Raw genomic sequence first — 24,157 nt, forward strand, 5'->3', positions numbered from 1 at the left:
TGAGAGCAAATTTTCTCCCTTCAGGGAGGGGACCGGCAAGGCGGCATGCGTGTGTCACTGTGGGAAGCTGCTAGCCCTTTCCATGCTGCCCCCCGCTGCTCCTGGCAGAGCTGTAGCAACATGGGGTCTCTTGTCTCCCGTGCCCTACTGGCAATGCGTGGGTCAGCCCCACTGTGGGGCAGGGCTGGGCACCGGAGGGTCTCTGCCCCCCGGAAACAGCTCTAGCAGAGCAGGCTCGTGGCTGTAAAGTGGGTGAGCAGAGTGCCATTTCCACCAGGGCAGTGACAAATGGCCCCGCAACCCAGGCACTGCAGAAGAAAGAGGGGTGTCTTAGCCCAAGAGGGTGGCTGTGCTCACTTTTAGCTTCAGGCATGTTTTGGTTTGTACATGGTTGGGTCTGACTCTTTCCCCTGCCCAATTCCCTGCTGTATTTGAATTTGAATTACATTTGCAGCCCCCAAAGGTTTCTTCTGGGGGCATTATTACGGATGCTCTGCCTGTGTCTCCCTTCCTCTCTCAAATGATGTCCTGGGCCAAGGCTGGGAGGTGCTGCAGGATGCCTGGGAGCTATGGAAGCTGGTCTGGCTGAGAAGCAGCGACTAGCCAGGGGAGCAATCACAATATTTAGCACAGAGACAGTGGATCAGCCATGCTAGCTTCACATCCCCACAGTAATGTAAGGCTTGAAGGTGAATGACATGCCTACCCACCCCAAATCAGTGTACGAAAGCATCGCTATTCAAAGGGATCAAAAAATAAAATCTGCAGGGACCCTACAAAGGGACATGGGAGATGCTCGGGAGATGTTCTTGCTTCAAGGGAAGGCCAGGAGCCTTAGAGCCTCGGAGACTCAGGAAGTACATGGGAGGAGGGAGAAGTGTATTCAGTGGTTTCTTCCTTACAAAAGAGAAAGTTGTAGTCAAGGACAGGGCTGGGGTGAAAGTGTGGATGAGGCCTGGGGAAACTGAGCACCTGTCTTTAGTCCTAGAGGGAGATCTTCCCTGCACTCCCATAACATGCCTGTTTTTGGACACATAGCGAGAGTGTGGGACAGAGGGACCCTGATCCCTGCCCTGACCCTCTTTTCTAAGTTCGCATGATCTGGCATGTGCATGTATGTGCATGTGCGAGTGATGAGCAGCCGAGAGATGGGAGGGCCTTTGTCACATGGCATATCCTGGGAGCCATGTCCTTCTCCTTTCCCAGTCCCCCTTTTTTTTTTTTCAGCATGCTCAGATTTGAAGCCCACAGCTAGTAGCTCCCTAAGGAAGCGCTCCGGTTTCAGCAGCTTATGTGGAGCATTATCATTGCGCTATTCCCCGTGCATGTCATCCCAGCCATGGGCTGGTTATCTCTGTACCGCCAACTGCTCTCTGAAGGGTCCTAAAGGTAACATGAAGGAATGGCAAGGGATCCTAGCAGTCACCCACCCTAATTCTGGCTGAACATCACACAGCAATCTGTGGTGCTGACCCCAAGATTTCCCATCTGCAATGGTCCTTGCCTTGGAAGGGCTCTCATATATCCCTGACATCCCCCTCCCTAGGGACAGCATGCTCCATGCAGGGCTTGCTCAGCTGTCATGCCCCTTGGCGCAGCCCCACACTAACCTTGTGACTGTGTGGGCAGCTGGTGGGCTGAAGTGAAGGTGACACCAGGGAGATGCATGACCCTACCTGGCTGTGGTATGGGGGGGAAAGAGATGGCTGTGCCAGTTTCCTACTCTGCCCATGGGACTGGTCAGGGATTCTCTGTAGGGGGAGAGGAGACCAAGCTTGCTCAGGGAAGGGGAAAAGGGAAAAACATCTTGGAAAGCACAAGAGCTGAAAAGGACAAGCTGCCGAACTGAAACCTGCTGGAGGGCACTGAGAGGCTCAGAGCACCAGACTGCAGCATGGTTTGGAGATGAGACAGGGACACGTGTGTCAGGGAAAATGGATATGACAATCCCAGAACCTGAGTGCATGGACTCCAGGAAAGCCCAGGTTGCAAAGAGTTTCCCGCTCCTGTAAAGTACCTTCTGTTTCTCTTGCACACAGTGTGTGCAGATCAGTGTCTGCTTCTGTGGTGAGTGTGTCCCTAGGACATCCTCCCCCCCCCCCCCCCACTTAATCCTCTGCTTAAGGAATGGCATTCAGGATGCTGGCAAACTGCTCCTTTCTGGGACATGCAATGGTGTGGCCTTAAGCGTGTCTTCTCTCCTTCTCCTTCCCCCCACTACAGACCTATCCCCATCCCATGAGCCAGAGTCCCTTTCCCAGCGCCTGCCCTGACTGACACAGGCTGACAGTCAAAGCAGCTGCTGAGTTCTCAACCCTCCTTCCCATGCTTCACACTTGGACAGCCCTGCTTCCCTGTCTGCCTGGTGGATCAGGGTCTCCAGGGGAGGCAGGGGACAGGTAGTGAAAGCACAGCTAGACTTGGCCAGCAGGGTAAAATGGGGCTGGAAGAGATCAGTCTTCCCAGTGGGTGCAGAAGCTAAAAGGGGGTGAGGCCCTGGGTGGGATATAAACCCAGCAGTGATGCTGAGGCACAGACACCAAAAGGGAGGCCCCAGGCCTCCCCTCGGTTTTGCTGGTGCTCCTGTGCCTATTTCTGTGAGCGTCACTGCCTCTGCAGCCACCTGGGCAGCAGACTGCCTTTGGGCTGGAGTCAGGCCTCCTGGATGGGGGGGTGTAATATGGGGGGGTTGGGCCAGGGGCAGAGGGAAAGGGACCTTCAAAAGTGACAGGTTTGGGGTCATGGTTTGGGGAAATAGGGGTTTCAGAAGCAGGGGTGAGATCCTAGTCTGAGCCTCCAGGGTATATGTGGAGGGGGCAGCAGGGGACATGTAGTCCTGATTTGGGGAGGCAGGGTAAGGTAAAAGGGCAAGGAAAGTAATTCAGAGCAGTGCCCATGGGAAAAGTTCAGGGGCATGCATGGAGAAACATGTTTCCTCCCAAGAACGTTTTAGGACCTCACGCCTTAACTTCACTTGCTTTGCTCCCTTCTGCCCCTCAGCCAGCATTTGGCTCCACTCCCCCGTTCTCCCCCACCAGCAGAGGGCTGAGCAGGGCTTGCACCCACGTCCTGCCTCCCCGATAAGGCAGGAAACCCCTCTTGCATGCAGAAACCGCGCCAGATTTTTGCTGAGTGGGGAAAACAATCAAGCAACAGGTTTGTCCTTGCAGATCAGCTGCTTTGTCACACGGGAGAGGTCCCAGCCTGGGGATGGCTGCTCTGGCACTGCAGATGTGACAAGCCCACTTTCAGGCTCAGGGCTCCCCCCTGTTCTTCCTCCATCCTCTCTTCTCCATCCTCTTCCTCCCCCCCCCCCCCCCACCGGGGGCTGGCGCCCCGCCCCGAGGCGGGACCAGGGCCGAGGCCGGGGCTGGCAGGGAGCAAGGGCAGGCTGCACGCAGGGAGCAGGTGGTGAGACAGCTCCGCAGCCCACCACACGCATGGCACCCGGCCCCTGCCCTGCAGCCCCGCTCCGGCCGTTTGCCTCCGCCCCACAGCCCCTGGCTTGGATGTGCGGGCTGGTGTCTGCTGGGGACCTGACGGCTTCGGTCCAAACGTCTCACTGATGGAGTCGGTCTCTTTTGCTTCTGCTTTCTACCCCTAGCCTGGGACTCTCAGCTTCTCCAGCGGGAGTGGGGATGCTTGCTTCCCATATGGCAGGCTGTGCCAGCCAGCTGCCAGTCGCCTTGGAGTATTTCCTGTCTCCTGTCCCTGCCTCGCTGGGTAATCAACTCTCCTTGGTCTGTAGAAATTCCCCTCTTCACCTCTGTGCCCTGGGGCTGTTGTCTCTTTGGCTTGGCCCTTGGGTCTCTGTGAATCTTCTTTTTTGCGTTCTGGTCCACACCCATCCCACTCCTTGGCCACATCCTATTCGGACCTCACTCTCAGCTTGTCCTGTCGGAGGCTTAAAGAAGAATGGACGGATTCACGTGGAGGTAGAAGCAGAAATTGTCCTTGTCTGATAGGCTTCTGGCAGCAGCAGGAACATTTCGGGAGCCATGGGCCGCCGGCTCATCCGTGGTCTCTCTGGAGCCACTATTTTCCTTATCGGCATGGCTCTCCTTTCTGTAAGGCATCGTGGGGCTCAAGAAACAGCCCCATACCCGGGGCTCGGAGAAGGGATGTCGGAGAATCCAGAGCAACAGGCCAAAGTGAGCCCAAAGGATGGTGGAGGTGATTGCAGGAGGCAGAAAGACCTGCAGGCCCATCCCCAGGATGAATACAGGACTGGGGGAGGCCTGAAGCTTCGGGACATTTTCATAGCTGTGAAGACGACCAAGAGATTTCACCAGAGCAGGATGGAGCTGCTCTTGGACACGTGGATATCCCGGGCAAGAGAGCAAGTGAGTGTGTGGGTTTGGACTAGTGCGGGGGGGGGGGTGGTGGCAGGGCAGGGATAGGATATCTGTGAGGAGGGATAAAGGCCAAAGGAAGTGGAGGCTGGGCACTGCAGTCCCCTCAAGTACTTTCTTCCATTTCCCCTAACTCTCACCTCTGTTCACATTGAAAGGTGGATGCTACCCAGCAAAAATGTTTCGCTGGTTCAACGCAAGGGCCAGCAGAGGGACTGAAGACGTTGTGTGGGCTCTTTGCAGAAAGGCTGGGAGGATGAGCGCTCCTAGGCAGGCATCAGCTGCCCCTGACATAAGCTGGACTCCTTGGGCTTGTGTGGGGGGAGGGATTACCTTTTGTTTTTTTATCTAGTAACACGACGGGGAACCACAGATTGCCTGGGCTGCGTCAATGAAAGCATAGACCTTCCTGAGCCTGTCTGAAATGGTGGCTTTCTATGTTCAAGCAACATGCGTTTGCTAGGTTTCGAGTTGAGTGGCTTCCCCCAGCCTTAGACCGTGATGCCTGCGTTGCGCCTGGGCACAGTTCACCCTGGGACGGCGCAGTGCAGCACGTAGGAGAGCGGAGGCTGGAGGACGCGGATGCGAGGGGAAGTGGCAGGAGGGGTGTTTGCAGCCTTACTCACTCCCATGCGTATCAGCATGATAAATCTCTTGCTTTCTTGGCAGATCACCTTGTATGCCCACTCTTGAGGTGATGTGTGCATATATTTGACTTTTTTAACTGGGCCCTGATGTTTTCCCACTTTGTTAAGGAGAGATTGGAGAGTTTCGCTTCCTGCTAGAAGGACTGATGTAGGGCATATGTATCCATGACTGGTGGTGTTATGCAGACTGGCTAACTGGTGGGCAGAAGTACCCGCTGTTGCCTGGGCTCTGCTTCCTTGCACATGGAAGAGTTGTCACCTCTGTACGCTGGTGCAGGCTCCAGGCTCTCTAGCAGCCCAGCCGGCTAGGAATCAGAGGCCTGGGCAATAAAATCCACTTTTAAATCAGTGCCAAATCTCAGGACCTTGGGGAAAACAGTACTTCTCTCCCTTGCCTCCCCTCCCTCGCAGAGCTGCTCCTAAAGAAAGAAAAAATCCTGTGGCTGCCCCCAAAGGTTTTGTTGTTTCTGCCTGTGTGTAACATGTGGGTAGTTCTCAAATTCAGGCCTCAGTGAGGAAGGGAGATGGGGGCGGACGTCTCGGGTAGGAGAGTGTTTGAAGCGATGCAGGGTTTTCTGGGTAAGGGTGGTATTCCACTTTACGGTGCTGCAACTGTTTGGTCTGCTGCGGTTGTTGCAGGAAGTTGTGTCCTATTTTGAGCACACTTCCTCTCCTGTATGTGTGTCCGTGTTAGCATCTGAGATATCCTACTTCCTCCTCAAGATGCACTTCTCCTCTCTGCTCTCTCCTGCTTTCAGCCCAGCGGCTCTTTGGGGAAACCAAATTCAACTGTGTAGCTGTGCTGTGGGATAGGCTGAGCACCGACAGTAAGATATTGAGACTGGGGCATTTGGAGTGGGTTTGCAAGAAGTTCACCTTTCCCTCCTCATGTATTTGACAAAGATACATCTGGCCATCCTACTGATGACAAGAACTCCTCTGACCCACTGTGTGTGGGATGTATGACGGACAAACTATGCCCAAACCTGTGAAGAGCTTCAACTCCAACAGTGGTGTTGAATTTTCGGTGCTTTCCTGGTTTTGCTGCAGGAAAGCTTCACAGCCTGAGGAGGAAAATGAGAAGGGGAGGCTAGAACTGAAGGCTTAGTCATTTTTAAACAGGGTTTTTTCATTATTATCAAATTTTACTGCAAGTTCGATATTTTCCTCTCTTTTCACTCTCAACTTTTCCTCTTTTATTAAAAGTTTTCTTTTTCTAAATGGCCTTGAGGGCAGGGGAAGGGAGAGGGTAAAGAAAAATGCATGAAAATTAAAAGCCTTCATTTTGTGTTGGAATAAACTGCTGGAAGGTTTTTTTTTTTTTTAGAGGTCGACAAAAGTGTTAGATTTAAAAAAACAAGAAGATAGAAACTCTTGCTCAAAAAAAAAAAGAAAAAAGAAAAAGAGAGCTCTCAATTTGCAAAGGATATTTGATAGCTGTGGGGCCAGGGACAGAGTACCAGACCTCCTCTTAATGAGGCCTTATGGATAAACAAAGACAGAGCTTTAAGTGACAGTCTCAGAGACACCCAGGTCTCAGAAGCACTGACTTGCAGAGATTATCTCCTCCTCCTAGGGCTGACGTTGGTTTTGGTATCTCACTGGCCATAACTCATGGCTGCATGCTGATCCAGTGAGACCTTCTATGCAGGTGGCTGGCTGGGAAGTTTTAGCATCTGGCTGTTCCTGATGCCAGGCCTTGTTTCAGAGCTGATTGTCTGCACAGCGTCCTCCTGGAGGAAGCAACCTGGACCTCAAAGGCCACACAACAGGAGGCATGACCAGCTGTGATCTTTATAGTTAGAAGAGAGTCCAGGGGCCCAATTAAGAATCCTATATGTTGGACTCTGTCAGGTACACAATAAAACAGAGAGATTTCCTAAAACTATTTTGTTTAAATAGAAGAGAAGATAGGCAGCTAATGGGAGACAGGGACAGGGAAGTAGAGGATGGGTGCTCTTCACTAGATGCTGGACCATGATCTGTTTCTAGAGGACTAATCCATGACAAACTTTCCACTGGAGCTTGATAGGGAGGGTATTTCAATGAAAGGACTTTTCACTGGGAAAGGCTTCATCTAAATGTAACTATCAGTTTTGATGACTGTTACAGCTGGAAAGCATTTTGACATTCTTAGCCTTAGTAATTTTGAGAGAGAAAGGCCTAGGTTTCTGGTCTGAAATAGCATTTTATTTGGTGACATAAACTGATTTTAGTACCCCTCTCCTTTTGGAAATCCAAACACATAACTGTTTGAAATGAAACCTTTGAACGACCCATCCTGAAATGTTTTTCACGTTTTCAGTGTTGTGAACCCATTGGAGATTTCGAATCTCAGACATGTTCTCCAGGCGGGGGAATAGCTTCCTGCCCAGCTGCACTTTCAATTCTGCTGGTATGTTTGCATTTTGAAGGCTGTTTCTGCCCAGAGAAGGGATATCCTGGGAGCCTGGGAGATGCATGTGGCCCTGGACTACCAGGTTCCACATATTTATTCCCTTTTTCCTAATTTTTCCTTGTTAGGCTACTCTGCAAATTTGGGCTGAGCAGGCCTCAAAGCCCGGTGTTTACCATTACATGGGCATGTATGTTCATAGACAGCTGGCAGGCAAGGCTGTCTGACACCAGTGGCTTCAGGTTTCTGCTGGCGCTGGCCATCTGGCAGGTATCCTCCTCCCACTCAGCTGTCCCAGCTCATCCGCTCTGGAACTGGGGGACGTTTTCCACTCTGCACCACTCCTCAGGCCCAGATTGGGTCCCCTGCAGCAGAAGTGATCGCTGTCGTGGCCAGCTCCACACGTGCGGGAGAGAGGGGTTCTGAGATTCCCCTCTATGCCGGTAGGAGGGACTGTGCCGGGGGGGACACCAGGCAGGAGGGGAGCAGAAAGCTGTGGCTGAATGGCTGTGCTGCGAGCCCGCTGGGCCGCCTGCCAGAACAGGCTCTCAGGTAGTCCCTGAGCGCTGAGGCACCACAATGAGAGGCACCATGGGAGACCATGCGTGCGTGGATCCTCTGAGAGTCTGGGGAAGCACAGTACAGAGGGTATGGTGGGGAGGCTGCTTCTGTCCTCCCCCTTTGCCTGCAGAGACACCTCTGCTCCCATGTCCCCAGCAGGGAGAGCAGGTCTGTGTGCACAGAGACACACAGGGACACCTTCTGAATATCCTCCAGGCTCCATTAGGATGAACAACAGTGGCTGGTGTCTCCTTGAGAAAGACCTGCATAGCCAGAACAAATCGCATCTGGGCAGGTTTTTAGCAGGGCCCCTCCTCTCACTCTCCCATCCTGGCCATCTGATGCGGCTTTGCTGAGGAACGTGCTGTGGCAGTCGCTCAGATGCTGGCAGCAGCTGTTGTTCCAGGTTCCCTGCTCTCAGAAGCATGAGGGATGGAGAGAAGAGAACGCAGGCAGATGCCTGTGCTGCTGCACTCTCCTCTAGGACAGAGCCAGGGGAGACACTCCAGCATCCCTGGAGTAGTATAGCCAGATGTGCCAAGGAGGTCAGGGCTCAGGGGAGCTGGAGAAGGCAGACTTGCCTCTCCTGCTCCCCACTCATGCCCCCCCCCCCTTTCACATTTCTTTTGGAAAGTCCGGTGTTTCCCTTGGTGACAATGCTCCTTCATCCTGGGGTTCCTGCAGAAACATATAAGGTATCTCCAAGAAACCTTCTTCCATCTTGCATCAAGAGGAAAGTGGGAACCTCAGAAGATTTTCACAAATAGAAAATCCGGGAAAAGAAAAAGGTTTCTATTTTAGGTCAATTGGAAGATGATGTTTATTGTGTACATGTTTTCTACTTGGTCTCATATGTCTAAGCAGGTCATTTCAAGCAGCACTGTTTCTGTTTTTTTTTTTTTAATGTAGGAAAGTTTCAGTGGTTTCAGATTTTTTTCTTATGATGAATTATTTTTCACAGTGGAAATTTCTGTCTTTGACATGCTCTTAAGGAAAATCACATGTCATTGAGAATTCCTGCCTTGCCTGAACATTAAGTTATAGTCACCTGATCCAGAGTACCTGCTTTACCTGAGACTTACCTAATTGCTTCCTGTCCAGTGATCACCTTGAAAGTGGTTTAAAATAAGGGATTTTACCGTTGGAGTGGGGTAGGAATGTATGCACAGTCAGTTATTGCCATTCAGCTGTTGGAAGGTAATTCACCAAGTCACTGCAAGTCACACATTTGGCATAATAAGACCGTCCTCTTAATTCTGGTGCTGCTGTCTCTTCCAGAGCCAGGTGGTCTCTGAGGGTCCTTCACTGCCTTCCTTTTGTGTTTGGAGAATTTCTCTTCCCACACCTTTCTCAGCCCGAATGCTGGGTAGATGTCGGGAGATGTAGAGGGAAGGACTCATCTCCTTGTCAGAGCCTTCTGGCGCAATGACAGCTCCTAGGAGCTGTCATCAGTCTGCCTCTTCCCCTTTGTCCCTACCCAGGTGCTGTGTTTAACCAGCCTGTGGGCAGCTGGTGGAGAGACAGTTTAAGGCTTGTGACTCCTTTTTGTTTTCGTGAAAGCTCATTTTCTGCCTGAGAGGAGCTTTTCTCCCCAAGCTCTGATCCCTGCCCGGCCCTGAAGAGGGGGAGATATGCTGCATAATGGCAGTGAGAGGGATTAGAGAGGCCTGGGAGGTGGAGGAAGAGAAGGCAGCAGGGAAGCAACAGGGGGCTATACACACTTAACACACAAACAGATGTTCTCCTTTTAACCTGAGCTGCATCTGACCACAATGCTTTCATTTTTCTACAACCAGCACCTAAGCCAGCCTCCATCACATCCTCACGCACTGTTACAGGTCCCCTTGTCCCAAGGCAGCAGACCCCTGGGAAAAACGAAGCAACACAAGCACGGATGGTACTGGCTCAGGGCAGTGGGTGCGGTGACAAAGAAGGCACTGACCCTTCTCCTCGTGGCAGGCCCTCGTGTGCTGGGACCAGCCTGTGGGGCTGTCCAGGAGCAAGCAAAGCTTCCATTCCTGCGGTCTCACCCAATGCTAACCAGCATACCCCCAGGAGAGCCCTGACATGCTCTGAGAGGGTGACCCAGGCTGCCTTGCTCTGCCTGTTCCCTTGCACACCATCTGGCTGAGCTCATCTTGCAGAGGGGCACTTGGGGACTTGAACCCCTTTTCCCTTTGCTCACCCAAGCCAAAGGGAAACCGCTTTCCTGGTCAAACTGGCCCCTCCCTCCCCTTTCTGTACATGGGGAAGTGGCAGCTTGAAGCAGTGGGAGGGCAAGGGGGGCAGTGTGGGGGCCTGTTTACACCTCCTGTGAGCATGGCGGGAGGCTCTAAGAGGATTAATTGGCTGTGAAAGTGAGAAGAGGGTTGGCGCTGTGTGGGGGGAGGGTACAATGGGGCAGCCAGCCATCTCCCTGCCTGGACAGGGAGACCAGCTGCTGCCTGGTGCCTGGAGGAGAGCATGGAAGCAGAGGCTTGCGTGGGGTGGGAGGGAGGCTACTGCAGTGTGTGTGTGTGCGGTGCTGAGGGGAGGAGCAGGTGGGCAGCCAGAAGCAGCTGCAGCTCCAGGCCTCAGAGTGACCTCCTTCTCTCATTTCCCCAGACATATGTCTTCACTGATGAAGAAGATGAAGCCCTGAAAAGGAGAATGGGTAATCACCTTTCCTATAACATCATGTCCTCCTCCTTACCTTGAGCCTTTTAACTTTCATGGACTTTGGAGGGGGTCCTGCGTGAAGGCTGGCTCTCCTGTGCGAGCTCTGCATGGTGGAGCGTTGCCTTTGCCATGTCCCATAGGAGGGCCCCACAGAGCTCCCAGGGTGGAGCAGTGATGATTTGCTGTGGTTTGACTTCCCCCAGGGCACATGTCTATCTCAAGGTAGGAGACCGTCTGCCTTAACACATCCACAGTCAAAAGCCACTCAGTACAAGCAGCCTTGGAGAAAACTCTGCAGTCCCTATATCCTGGCTAGCAGTGGGCAGGATGGAAGTGTGGTTGACAGGTGATTTGGCAAAGCCAGGTTGTAACCTGGGCTAAGATGCTTCACTTTCCCTGGGTATCAGCTCCTAGTGAGGGGAAAGATGGGACTTATGTGTCTTTGAAAGGTGCAGTGATGGCAGTGGGAAAAATAGACTGATAAGCTGAAGAGTAGACTCTTCTCACCCACTGTGCCATTCATGGGGTGAAGTCTAGCCATGAAGCAAAAGAGCAAGGAGTGATCTTCAGAGCAAGACTTGTGTGGAGTGAACAGCCTGGGGTTTGTAAGGTGAAGAGCTGAGCAGGTGGGAGAAAGCACCCATGTGGCAGTGGGCTTGGATGCCTATTCAAGGGGCTGTGAGGAGGCTGGCCTTGTACAGACTCTCCTTCCCTTCTGCCCAGAGGGTTTTCCTCTCCAGGACCACATGAAGCAGGCCAGACCAGAGTGATAGCCTTCTGAAGCAGGCCAGACCAGAGTGATAGCCTTCTCTCTCCTTGCAGGCGACCACGTGGTGTTCACCAACTGCTCTGCTGAGCACAGCCACCTTGCCCTCTCCTGCAAGATGGCTGCAGAGTTCAATGCATTTCTGGCCAGCGACCAGAGGTGAGCTGGGGCTGCCATGGGCTGCTGGGGTGGCATGGTTGTGAGCTCATGTGGGCAGCCATTTACTGAGGAAAAATATCAGTATGAGGCTGAGTGGAGAGGGAGAATGGCACTTTATCCCTGTTGAATAAAGGAGGAAAGGAGGGAGTCGGGCACTGAGGGTGTGATTCCAGGTGCTTTGAAATCAGGTCAGTGTGCTGCTGCTTAGCACCTTTGCGTGGCAGGCTCTTGAGAGAAAGAGGCACCCTCCTTACTGAAATCCTCTTGTATCTTCGTTACCATCTCCCTCCAGCTGGTTTTGCCACATGGACGACGACAATTATTTGAACCCTCGGGCCCTCCTGAAGCTCTTGTCCTCCTACTCTGCAGCATGGGATGTCTACCTAGGGAAACCCAGCCTAAATCGACCCATCCGGGCCTCTGAAACATTGCCTAACAAAAAGACGGTACAGCCCCTGGCTCGTGGCAGGGAGGGAGGGGAATGGGTTGGTTTTAATGCTTTGGCTCATTGGCGCTAGCTGTACCATGATGAAAAAGGCCCAAAGAGCCACAGGCATCAGCTGAAAACTTGCTGATCTTGTCTGAATGTTGTAGCATTGATGGGAGCCCCCCAGAGGAAGAATAAATGATGGTCCATGTTGCTGCTGTGCCTTTGGGTACCCATCTGCAAGGAGATAAGTCTGCATTGGGTGGCCCACCTGCTGCTGTCAGCAGGGACTTGATTCCTCCAAATTGGCTGGCTCTGCTTTAACAAGTTGGCGGGGTTGAGCCTGGATATCCAGTTAGCCTTCTTTAGCACAAGTGACGTTATTTGGCCAGTGGAGTCCCCATCTCTGCTTGCTCAGTTTTCCTTTGGCTGAGAGGGGAACTGCAGTGCTGTGTTAGCAGCCCTGGTTATCCTGGCTTCCCAGTCACATGAGGAAGTCAAAATCTGTGCTGTACTACCAGCAAGGCCTCGTTTAGGGCAGCAGTTAGGAGGATGACAGTGGGGATCTGTTTATCTCTGCATCAAAGCTTGTTTTCTAGCATTCCCATCTCAGGGAGTATGGTTTTGTCTGAAGCGCTGCTGTTGACTATCTATCTCTGCTGTTTCTCTCCAGAAATCTGTGCGTTTCTGGTTTGCCACAGGAGGGGCTGGGTTCTGCATCAGTCGCAAGCTGGCAAGCAAGATGGTGCCTTGGGCCAGGTGAGCTGTGCAGTTGGTGGGTATGTGAACCCTTGGGGATGAGGAATGGATGCGTATAAATTCCTGTCAGTGCAAGACCTGGAGCTGTGTATGTGGTGTTTGTAAGGGTGCGGAGTGCAATGTGCTACACACCTGCAAGCATGTGGGACCAGAGGAAGGATGTACTGGGTAGGTCTGCCACCTTATTAAAAGCAAAGAATAGGCACGTCAGCAAATAAGACGATAGGATGACATACTCCCCCTTCCCCAATTCCTTTCAGCTCTTGGTTATTCCCCCACACTCCTTCCTACTTCTTTCAGGCCCCTGTGACTCTTTACTAAGTGCTTTCCCTGCCTACCTATTTCCTTTTCCCTTACTGTGCTTCCTTGAAACCCCCTCTGCCTTCTTCTTGAGCTGATTTCTCAGTTCCTCCACCCAAAACCCTCTCCAGCTTCTTCCACTTTCCACTGTCAGTTCCTCAACTTGGTGCATGGAGAACAGAAGTCCTGGGATCTTCTGATAGCCCAGCCTACAAAAATTGTTAGTGCAAGATGATGTTTTCCAGGATGCCCTAGGTCATATCGCAGGCCATAAGCACGAGCATTCATAGGCAATGACTGTGCCACTCTTAATTGGATCTATGCATACCCCGAAAGACAGATCTGATCCACCCCAGGTGGCTCCTGATCCTGTTTGCACTGGTTTCGCTGAAGCCCATGATGTTCATGCTAGACCCAGACAGGAAGACGATCTGTGATCCAGGGTGAAATTAAAGTGGCATGGATAGATAATTCCTAACCTAACATGAAGTCTGCCGCTACTATATTAGAATGTTCTAAACATAGTAGGACTAGCTGAGGGGTGTTATAGTAGATAGTGCTTTGTGCCATGTGGCTGTTTCCAAGCAGCTTTAACGCTGGGTTTACCCTGTCGTTAAACCATGGCCAAGAGCGTGGTGTTACATTACAGTGGAGCCAATGGATGGCTAGTTCCTGCTGAAAGAGACTGCCCTGTTCCCTTTTCCCTCCTCGTGCTGGCCGTGTGGTGCCACTGCTTCTCTTGTGCTAGTTTGTCAGACTCCTCAGTGAATCTGTGCAGCTCACCAAGCAGGCAGAAAAGTAATTTGGCAAACTGTCAGCTCTCTAAATCAGCTGACTGAGGAGTTGGATAGGTATCAGACACAGCACTGGACAACTGGTGGGACAACGTGGTTGGGGGTGATTGAAGAGCAAACGCATCCCCACCTCTTTGCGGGCAGGACTCAAGGATTTCTTGCATATTTCCAATGTTTACTTTGGTTCTCTCACTTAAGTCCTTCACCTATCTATCTCCACCACAAGTGGATGCCTATGTATCCCTCCACCCTTGTCCTAACCCATGCAGCCCTGCTTTCTTCCAGTGGCAGGAACTTCCTGAGCACCTCAGAGCTCATCCGCTTGCCAGATGACTGCACCGTGGGTTACATCATTGAGTGCAAAGTCGGTGGGCAGCTGCTGTCCAATGCACTCTTCCACTCTCACCTGGAGAACCTGCAGCTCATCCCCTCATCTCAGCTCACTCAGCAGGTGAGGAGGGGGATGGGGCAAGAGAGAGGTGTGTGAGGAAGGATAGATGGAGGAGGGGAGCTGATTAGCACATTCCCTGGTTGGTGGCAGTGATGTGAATTGATTCAATTGCCTGCTCTTTTGAGGAGGCTTTCCTGAAAAACACTTCCCTGAAGGAAGGGGCAAACATTGCCAGTAGCACAGCTGCCAATCACAATGCATCTTGGTTTGGTGGTGGGGAGCATGTTTATGGGAAATGAAGGGAGGATTGTGGGGGGATTCCTGAGGGGAACGTGGCACCAGGACAAGGAGAGCTTGGGGAAGGGGCTTTGCACCGTGTCTGCCTCACAGCAGGAGATAACAAGAGACATGGAGGACGTAGAGAGGGCAAAGGGTTGGCGTGGTGGACCATTGTGGGAAGGAGGAAAGGAAGGTAGAGGCCAAGCCAGAACAGAAGAAACAAGATGGGAATTCTGTAGCCCAAAGCAAGTTCCTTGCTCCTAAACTCATCACGTCACCCTCCCTGCTCCTTCCTCCCCACCCCTCTCTGCAGGTCACCGTCAGTTATGGTGTCTTTGAGAATAAGCTCAATGTTATTGAACTCAGTGGCCCCTTCTCACCCCAGGAGGATCCCTCAAGGTATGGGGCATAAGCACTCTGAGGATTGCTATGATTTGAGCCATCAGCCAATAGGCTGGGAGTGGGAGGCAGCCAAATGGGATGCAGGAGGTCTAGAATGGGGGACAGAAACCTTGCAGTCACGTGGCTTACTGGGTGGAGGCACAGCTTCAAGCTGCTTGTGAAGGAACCCTTTTGGATTACTGGGAAAAAGAGGGATCAAAACATTTTATTTGGACAGTTCCAGAGCGAAATGTATTGCTGGTTTACTTCACATTTTGAGGCTGAACAAGCTAACCTTTACCCTATGGGACAGGAACTGAAATGTTCTTTTGAACTCAGGAAAGGAAATTCTTTTTTTTGTTTTTGTTTTGTTGAGAAAACTGAAGAGAAAAAAGAAAAAGGTTCATTTCAGGCTGACTGCAAACAAAAGTGTTCTTTGATTTATCTTCTCTGCTTTGGCAAGAAAACCTAAAGCTGTTGTTTGAAGAGCACTAGTAGGAAGTTCCTGGCTGCAGATGGCAGGGTGGAAAGCAGTGAGGCAATGAAAAGAACATCAAGAGAATCATGCAGTGGTGGCTGGTGCACTGCCGATCTCATTGCTTGTGTCTGGAGTGAGCCATGGACTTGGGCTACATGGGCCAGGGCTGGATGCAGTGTTAGAGTGAGGCTTGGCTGCTCAGCTTTGTCAAGATGAGACATCCTGAGATGTACAATGAGTCCTGGAGCACTGCAGGGCAGGGAGAGCATCTAGTGTGGGATGGGACATGAGAGACAAGTCCTCCATTCTCCTGCTTTGCACTGTGGTAACAACTATCACCTGACCTTCCTTTACTCTCTCCCCAGCAGGTTTCGATCACTTCACTGTCGCCTCTATCCGGACACCTCCTGGTGCCTGCAGCCTGTTGGCCGGTGATGCCTGAGCCTCAGCAACAGTCTCCTGGTGACCTCTGTTCACCTTGTGCATGTCGAGGGTGGGACACTGAGTAAGCTTGGTGCTCCCAACTTCCCCCTTGCGATGATGGCCTTGGGGCTGTGTGATGACTTTTTGGTCTTTGCTGAGTCCTGGTGACACAAGACAAGAGAAATCTGTGCCAAATATGAATAACATGGGCTGGACACATGCATGTGGCTTTCCCTCTCTGCTGAGATGCTTACAGGGGATGGGAGCAGTATGCCTTCCTGAACAAAGCAAGGCTTGGGTGGTGGCTGCTGGGCATCTGGATAGAGATGGGGACCTACTTCCCCTTGCTGTGGATTCATCCTATTGGACTAGAAAGGCTCTGGGTCTGGGTACCCAGGGCCTGACTGAGAATCACTGATACCGTATCTTTGCTCCAGCCTCTCTGAGCAGGCCCTCTTCCTCCACATCTGCCTGTGCTTACCCCATTGCTGACTCTTCCCAGCCACAGTCCCTTGTCTGAGTGTCTGCTAAGTCAAGGTCTGATTCTGACCACCCTTTACGGAAGGAGAATGTGGCCATTTCTTCTGAATTAGTGCTGGAAAGGCACAGTTCTTGCCCTGTAAAGGAGAGATGAGCAGAAAGTACAAAAGAATCAGGAATTCCCCTCTGATGGGACAAAGGAGAGGGTAGGGGATGGCAGGGGACAGGAGGAGAGAGACAGAGAGGAAGATGGTTCCTGCACTGAATGTTGAAGGCTTGCTCTTTTATGGCCCTGCATTATTCCTCTCTCTTTTTACCTTCTTGATATGGGGTCAGGATAATCTTTTGCTCTAATTAACAACCTGTCGTTGGAGATTAGACTCCAACTCCTACCTGTGAAAGAAGAGACATAAAGGATTAGAACTGGCTGAAAGAGAGAAGAAAGGAAGAGATGGAGAAGGAATGCTCAGGAGCGGATTAGAGGTTACAGCTTTATAATCTTCCCTGTGCCCCTGACCAAAAAAACTTAAGTCATGAATGAATGGAAAGAGCAAGGCAAAGAGCTTTTTTATCTTTGCATTTCTTTCCTGTAGACACTAAGAGCATCTTTCTCCTTTTCCCCTGCCCCCAGCCCTGCTGACTGCAACAGGGAGAAGGAGCAGTCCCAGATAGGTTACAAGCTTTGTGGCACATTTTATGGCAGAGTTTCTTTTCCAGTATAGAGCCTAGCATGACACCTGGACAATTCTCATCACCAGGAAATGAACCCTAGTGACATTTTTAACTTGCACATATGGTTAAACGGTTGGTGGAGAGTGTTCCTTGGAAAGCTGGAAGGCAAAGGGGCGGTTTTCAATGCCAGCAGTGCCACAAACAGGTACTTCTCTTTAAAGAGTATTTCAGAACACACTGCTGTGGTCTGTGAAAGTTTCCTGTAATCTCCAGATGAAAGGACAAATGCCCTTTCTCCAAAGAGCTGCTCAGCTTTGATGCTTATGATGTGACTGCTGCAGCCAAGGCTGCTGCTTGGCTTAAGTGCCAAGGGGGAGCATCACTGTGTCTCTACCATTTTGAAAACTGGACACATTGTCCCCTCACTCCTCCCCACAAACAAACACCAGCATCTCCTACACAGCATGCACAAGGTCTAAAACAAACAAAAGGCATCAGAGAGGCCTTCCACCTCAACAAAGAGGGATCTAGAAATGAACGAGCATTTTAATTTCTGGAGAACCAGAAAGCAGGGGCCTGTGGAGCTGTTTCCCAGTCTGGTCATTCTTACAGGCGTTAGCCAGCTTGTGAGGCGGCACAGAGCTCTGCTTTCTTCTCTTGCACAACGTGTTTTTGAACTGGAATTTTTTTTTGAGCATGGACAGGGACTATTGATGCCAATGACCACTTTTTGAGGAGTGAAAAACACTCCTCACACAGCTACGTGAAGCCAGGAACCATGTGGTTCAAAGCAGAGACATCCAACTCTTGGAAGACAGGTGCAACCTACAAAGGAGTTTCAAGTCCTGACTATAAGACAAATGACTGGGTTTAAGCTTAACCAGAAGATGAAAAATGCTTCCATGAGGAGAAACGAGAGTCTGCAAGAGAAATCTACGGTACTCGGATATTTTCCTTTCTCTCCATTTAAACTGTTAGCTTTCTTGTTAATCAAACCTTTAGGTTAAAAAGCCAGTCCTATTTGTAGAAGTCCTGATGGCAGTCAAAGCACAGTGTGATTCATGTGCCTGAAGAAGAAGCTGATACAGCAGACTCACTTTCTTGTGGAAAAGCAAGATATAGAAATCAGAAGCCCACTTTGGATCCCGGCATCAGCCAGTCTGAATTGGCCTGTTGCTGTTTGCATGGCTGAAGATCTGGTGTTAAATGGGTCGAATCGTTGAGTGGCTTCAGGGGGGACCAGTCTAAGACAGGGGGCTTTGTTGCTGAAGCAGTAGGTACCACTTCTGTGGAATATGCCTTCTCTCATAAGGAAACTAAGAACAGATGAGAAGATGTCTTGGGCAAGACATGTCTTGGGCTGTAGAAAAATGAATGACGGAAAGTTCTGTTATGCCTGTGATGACAATGCCCTGGAAAGAAAACTGCTTCTCAGAGCCAACAAAAGGAACCAGGATTTCTATAAGAACAGAGAGGCAGCTTAAGGGGACATTCTCCGCTTGAAATCTGATCAGTGTTAAAACCTGAGTTAAAATTAGTTTCAGGAATGGTTCCTGCCCTTGGGGCTTGCTGTCAGATGTTATGATTTTACAGTCTTGTTTTCCTAGTTTATTAAAATGTTTAGCTGCTTGGGAAAATGAGAAACAGTCTCATGTGAAATTTTTCAGGAGACTGTCTATTTTTTCTTCCCCTTCATGATTTTCTGATGTAACAGCTAAAGATTTTGGAAAGGTTCCCCTACCTCTACTGAATTTTTTTTCTTTCTTTTTTATTCCCCTCCCCCCCTCCTTTGCAGTAAAAAGCCTATCCCAAGAACTAGAAGGGATGGAGACATGTTTTTTTCTTTTTACTGGGAAAAATGGGGCCGAAGTCAAAGGTGTTGGCATGACCCTGCTGTTGTACAACATTAAGTGTAGTTCAAGGTTTCAAGTACAGAGATCTCAGGCTGCCCAACACCATAGCAACGAACAGCATTAATTGTGTTTAAACTGTATCCTGAAGATCTAGAAAAAGGAGAAGGAGGGGAAAAAAGCAGTTACAGTATTTGAAATGTAAAGTATTAAGTGAGTCTTTCATGTTAACAATGCCTTTTCTTCACTTTCCCTTTAGCTGTGAAGAATTTTTATAAGGAAACCCATAGCTGACAGTGCAGAAAATGCTAATGACTATCCTTTCTTTAGAAGGAAAAGAGAAGTTAGCTGAAATAGGTGGGAAATTGCAGTTGTTGCTAAAGGCTTGAAGGGGATAGAGAAGAATAGGGAAGCTAGACAATGCTTCTGTCTCTGGTGCCAACTCCTCTTAACAACTCTGCTGCCGAAGGAAAACAGATTTCTTAGCCTCTGGGAGATTTAGCAAACTTGTACCCCGATTACAGCCTTCAGCTCTTTCTGCAGGCCTCTTGCAAAAGGTGCAGCCTTCAAAAGACTAGCAGTTTACTAAACAGAAGCCAAAAGGTGAGAAATAGGAATGGAAAGCAAGGAGGTTGGAAGGAAAGAAACCATCAGCTAGGGCCTAGGAGGAGAACATGGGAATTTAAGCTCTGCATTGAAAGTGTTTTTTGGGAGCTGCCCAGCAGCAGTGGGAAAAGGGGTGTTGCCTGGACCCCCATCTCTGGATGTCTTTGTGATCAGAACAATGGTAATCCTCCAATGCCACAGTGGATGCCAGTCTGTAGGTGAGAGTTCACGCTGAAAGAGGCGGTAATCAGGACTGTTCAGTCCTATTGGCCCCCCATTTTTTTTTTCAAATGAATGCCCCAGAAAAGCTAATATGTTTTCATCTGGCAGTTATGCTTAATTCCTAACAGCAGTTTTGGCCTCTGAACCTGCAGCTTTCCTCTACCCTTGCTTACAACACTGGCTCTTCAGACAGTCCAGGGTTGGGATCAGCAGCTTTTTTCAGCCATTCATTTATTTTTTGTTCGCAATCCTTGAATAACCCTAGAAGACAACTGGGTTGCCATTTTGCGCCCCTGGCCACCTGCGCTCTACACACCAGCCTTCTCTGACTCCTAGGCACTACATTCTTGTTTACAGTAAGGTGACTGGATGTACGCTTTCAAATGAACTCAAAACAAGGCTTGAACTCCTATTTCTGTATCTATAGTGATGCACCTTCATGCCTGTGCTCTGCTATGCACTCCTTTCCTAACTGTCCCCCAGTCATTAACAGTAAGCAGTGGGCTCTGTGTGTAGTTAAACTATGGAACTCATTGGTGCAGGACAATGAGTCAGTCACAGCTTTGAATTAATTAGAAAGAAAGAACCACACAATGAGTGGAAGTAAGCTCCTACTAAGTCCAAGCTGATGATAAGATCTCTCTGCCCAAAAGTAACTCTAACCATCCCTAGAAGGAACCAGGAGGAGTCCCTAGAGGGACAATCTCTGTTTCTGAGGGTGCAACTTTATGAAAGGTTAAAACTATGTTTTTCAAACTTTTTGTCTGAGTTAGTTTTCAGCCTGTCCAGCTCCCTATCCAAAACTGTCCTCTAATATAGCTATGTGAAAGATTGTGCCAGCAGGAGGAAGGATCAGAGCACACTTCTGGGGGTGGATGCAAAAGTGAATGGGGGGTGACCGCTCCATTCAGTTATTGCAAGGGCACAGAGAAACATGAACCATCCATATGTTCTTCCCCTAGGCACCTACTAGCAGCTGGTGCCAGAGATAGGATCTGATGCTAATTGGGACTTTCTTCTGTCCCAAATACCGCTGGGCTTATGGCTTCACTGAAGATGATGTGACTGTTACCATAGACATAAGCAAGGCCAAGAAGAAGAGCAGTATCACAAATGTACAAATAACTGTTTCTGTTCTCACCAGCTGATGTAGGAACTTTTCCTCTAGTCTTTCCTGGGAGGTTAAAGGAGTGCAGGGCTGAGCTGTTGCTGCTCAGTTGGCATTGCCTCTTAAAGACTGCTCCTTGACAGCCTGAATTTTCTGTTGCTCCCTGTTTGATCCAGCTTGGACTCCAAGAAAGCTGGGAACTCATCTCTCCCTGTTTGAACTGTATGTGATTAATTATAGACCTCAAGAATGGGCTGCTTGTCTATCTCTCATGTTTAAATTGCCTTCTAAGATTTTGCAAGGCTAAGGAGCCTCTTTCGATGTTGTGCCTGACCGTGCTTTGGTCAAGCATCCCTTGGTTTTGCTGGGAGCTGCATCTGATTCATAGTGAACTTTGAAAACAAATTAAACAGAGTGCTTTGTACATGGATTCACTGGTCCTGACCTTTCTTCTGCTGTTTGAGAAGAAAACTGTTGATTTTAGTAACAGAAGAAGCAGGTCTAAATAGTGCAATTGGATGGAGAGAGATGCTGCTAGTCTTAGTCCCTGCCTTCCCCATCCCATCTTCAAAAGTGGGGCAAAGGGAGAACTGCACCTTGGTGCCTTTGGCCACAGTTTATCATGCAGGGGATATGCCATGAAATATCTGGTGTTTGCACTAGAGGGAATCCAGTACAGCGGAAGGGGAAGCAGAGCCCCTCCATACCCCCCTCCCTTTCCCTCAGCACTCAGCTAGTGTTGGACGGTGTCTGTTTTTAGAAAAAAAGTGGCAGATTCAACAGCTGAGCTGATTTTCCAAAGGGACACATAAAACAAACAGCCTGCCATCTGCTCTATTGTCCTGGAATAGTGACTTGGGGGGGTGAGGGAGAGGGAAGGAGGAGAATGGAGGGAAGGAGAAATGGAGGTGGAGGGAGAAGGTTGGAAGCAGGGGCAGAGAAGGAGAGGAAAAGGTGGAAGAGGCAGAGAGGTGAGGAAGAGATCATGGGAGTGAGGACAGTAAAGGTGGAGGCTATCAGGGAGTTAGAGGAGGAGGTAAAGAAAAAGGGGAGCTGTGTGAAAATGAGAGTGTGGTGAGGGAGAGGTGGTGAGGGGAGAAGGCCAGGGGACAGGAACGGGGGCAAACAGGCCCTCATTAGGATCGCCCTGGCTGGATCTGTCTCAGCACTGTGAGCCACAGGGGCAGCAGCTCCAGCATCCCTGACCCTGTGTTATGCTGGAGTGAGAGCCTGACTGCAAAAGAAGCAAACTGGACTTAGTGGCCTGGATAACCACTCCCCTTCCACCCACACAGCCCTCCCTGTTTGCTTGGCATACATTCCCCCCCTCTGTGTTGGCTTTTATTGAGTGCCGCAGGGCAGGGTTTGAACTCCAGGTTTGGCAGCAGAGTAAATAACAGCAACATTGGCCTCTTCAGCCCAGGAGGGAGGAGGGCTGGTTTTAATCAAAGGTAAATAACAGCCGGTATTCTCTGACTCTTAATCCAATTTCCTAGAACTGGAAAACAATGTTCCAATTTAGACACGTGGCCTTGGCCCATGGGAGAGGGACTGTAGAGATGACAACTCAGCCAGGCAGCTGCTAGGCACTGCACAGCCAAGGAGAGCAGAACTAGGGAAGATGCAACAAGGCAGGTAGTTTGTTCAGGCTGTCCTGGGATTAAGTTGTTCTTTTCTGAATCTTCCAAGTGGATTTTACTGGCTATAATCATCCCAAGAGGTGGGACAAGCTGGCTGGTAGGCAGCTTGTCCTTGTGCAAAGTGGGCCAAGATGGTAGAGGCTCCCTGATCTGCTCTGTTTTCAGGAGAAATGGGGGCCAGCTGACACCCTGCATCTGCATCCCTGAAGGGTATTTTAACTTTCATGGTGACCTGGAAAATGTTCACTGTGAGGTCATGCTTCCTGGCATATAGATGTGACAAGAATTACCATGTATCCTTGCTACATGGCAAGTGTGAGCAAGTTTTCAGTGTCTGAAATAAATGTTTGTGTTGTGACTAGTCTGGTAACACAAGGGTCTGGGTGACTGGATGGTTTGTGCTCTGACTTGATGACATATTGGAATCACAAAGAGTTAAGGAGCTAGTGTTATCTAGCTATCAGGATGTTTTCTAGTCCTGTAGCAGGCTGGACTGCTTAAATCCCACCTGACAGATGTTTTTCCAGCCTACTCTTAAAATCAGGTTGTTCTGGTTCAGACAACTGGAGTCAGATTGGAAAACAAGGTTGCTGGTAACAAAGCACTGGTACTAAGTTGATCCTGGAAAGATAGGTTTGTTCTGCAGCTCTCTGCCAACACTAATCTGCGGGTGTTCATGGAGCAACCCTTGGGCACTGCTTTCTCCTCTGCAGGGCAGCTGCTCTGCAATTCCCTGGCACAAAACTGGCCTGGTGTGGCCAGGTCTTGTTTGAAATGAGACAGACACATACTTGAGCTGAGGACAGAGGAGGCCAGTTCCTTTCCAGCCTTTTCATCTTGCAAAATCACCTGGCAGCCCATGACAGATTTCAGCTGCAGTGGACACAGAGCACATGTCCATCCTGTGGGTGGACTGGGCTTTCAAGAACACTTGCAGACTAACCTCTTTGTAAATCTCAAGGGCATGGAGAGAAAACACCCCATCAAGAGCTCCCTAGTGAGGGATGTGCCACAAAACACACAGTGGTTGTGTGAGTACCAGTTCCCAGTTGTATGATCTGGTGTAGGTGAAACAGCTGTCTCCATCCTCCCATCTCAATTTCTGCTATTCCGATATGGATGCTTTCAGCTTGGGCCTCAGCAGCAATGGGGACAAGGAGCACACAGAGAAGGCTAGGGCACCACAGGTGAGGGATACTGAGAGTCTAGCCTGAGGAAGAGTGAGGTATGTCCTGCACAGAGGGGCTAGGAGGCATGGATGGCTGATCCTTACGTTGTCCTACCCAAACAGGACAGAATTCCCAGAATTCCTAGAACAGGACAGGTTCTGGAGGTGCCTCATGTTGATTCAGCTCTCCACCCCTGGGCACATGCTTTGTTACCAGTCAGCCAGCCCTGCTCTTACAGGATCCAGCCCCACTGCTGAAATTACTGGTGGGAGAGAGGAAGGGGTAAAATATCTTTTACATCTAATTGATTGTGCATTTCTTTTCCCTCTGTTCAGCTCACTCCAGGGACCCCACTGTCATTTTAACTATTTGAAGACTGAGGAATGGCCACAGCCCTTTGGGCCCGACAGGAGGCAGAGTAGAGGAGAGGGGCTGTGGGGCCTGGGGCTGGGAGTCTGCAGGCTCTGGTCAGCACCCTGGACAAGGCCAGTCCCTGCCATGGCCTTGCCTTGCCTTGCCTTGCCCTGCCTTGCCTTGCCTTGCCTTGCCTTGCCCTGCCTTGTCTTGGCTTGTCTTGCCTTGTCCTGCCTTGCCTTGCCTTGCCCTGCCCTGCCCTGCCTTGCCTTGCCTTGCCCTGCCT

General features: G+C 50.3%; 1 protein-coding gene across 2 annotated transcripts; it reads left to right on the top strand.

Moving 5' to 3' along the window:
* Positions 1 to 3,367: 3,367 nt before the first annotated feature.
* Positions 3,368 to 21,138, top strand: MFNG (MFNG O-fucosylpeptide 3-beta-N-acetylglucosaminyltransferase). 2 transcript variants are annotated; one of them, XM_009665192.2, is made up of 8 exons: positions 3,368 to 4,343; positions 10,560 to 10,608; positions 11,436 to 11,538; positions 11,831 to 11,984; positions 12,639 to 12,724; positions 14,104 to 14,269; positions 14,802 to 14,887; positions 15,713 to 18,555. In XM_009665192.2, the coding sequence occupies exons 1-8, from the start codon at positions 3,999 to 4,001 to the stop codon at positions 15,780 to 15,782; spliced, it is 1,059 nt and encodes a 352-aa protein (XP_009663487.2). In that variant the 5' UTR covers positions 3,368 to 3,998; the 3' UTR covers positions 15,783 to 18,555. The 2 variants fall into 2 exon arrangements, with proteins under 2 accessions (XP_009663487.2, XP_009663488.2); XM_009665193.2 differs by having other exon boundaries at positions 3,378 to 4,343; positions 15,716 to 21,138.
* Positions 21,139 to 24,157: the final 3,019 nt, after the last annotated feature.

Source organism: Struthio camelus, chromosome 1 (genome assembly GCF_040807025.1).
Source record: "Struthio camelus isolate bStrCam1 chromosome 1, bStrCam1.hap1, whole genome shotgun sequence".
Classification (NCBI taxonomy): Eukaryota; Metazoa; Chordata; class Aves; order Struthioniformes; family Struthionidae; genus Struthio; species Struthio camelus.